A 392-nucleotide genomic window follows, 5' to 3' on the forward strand; every position below is an offset into this window, starting at 1 on the left:
TGCTGCTGCTGCTGCTGCTGATCCTCCTCTTGCTGCTGCTGCTGGTACTGCATCACAGCAGCAGAAGCAGCAGCAGCAGCAGCAGCAGCAGCAGCAAATGCCCGCAGGCGGGCTGACGCCTGCTGCTGCAGCAGCAGCCCCCGGAGGCAACAAATGCAGCAACAAAGACAGCAGCAGCAGCAGCAGCAGCAGTAGCAAAGACAGCAGCAGCAGCAGCAGCAGCAGCAGCAGCAGCAGCAGCAGTGTAGGAGATGAGTTATCTGAGTTTATAGGGTTTGTTGGTGCGCTGCAGTCTGCTGCTGCTGCTGAAGGCATCGACCTGCTCGACAGCAACTTGCTGCAGCAGCTGCTGGCGGGCAACGAGAAGGACCCCCGCATCACAGCTCTCTTAG

General features: G+C 59.7%; 1 protein-coding gene across 1 annotated transcript in view; it reads left to right on the forward strand.

Annotated features, from left to right (window-relative positions):
* EMH_0023600 (uncharacterized protein) overlaps positions 1–392 on the forward strand; it is a gene marked incomplete at both ends in the record, with an annotated part of 1,660 nt that overhangs the window by 761 nt on the left and 507 nt on the right. The window contains one exon of the mRNA XM_013502164.1: positions 1–281. Coding sequence (XP_013357618.1) covers positions 1–281 — 281 coding nt within the window. The remainder of the gene's footprint in view (positions 282–392) is intronic.

Source organism: Eimeria mitis, genomic scaffold, assembly GCF_000499745.2.
Source record: "Eimeria mitis Houghton genomic scaffold, Emh_scaff842, whole genome shotgun sequence".
NCBI lineage: Eukaryota > Apicomplexa > Conoidasida > Eucoccidiorida > Eimeriidae > Eimeria > Eimeria mitis.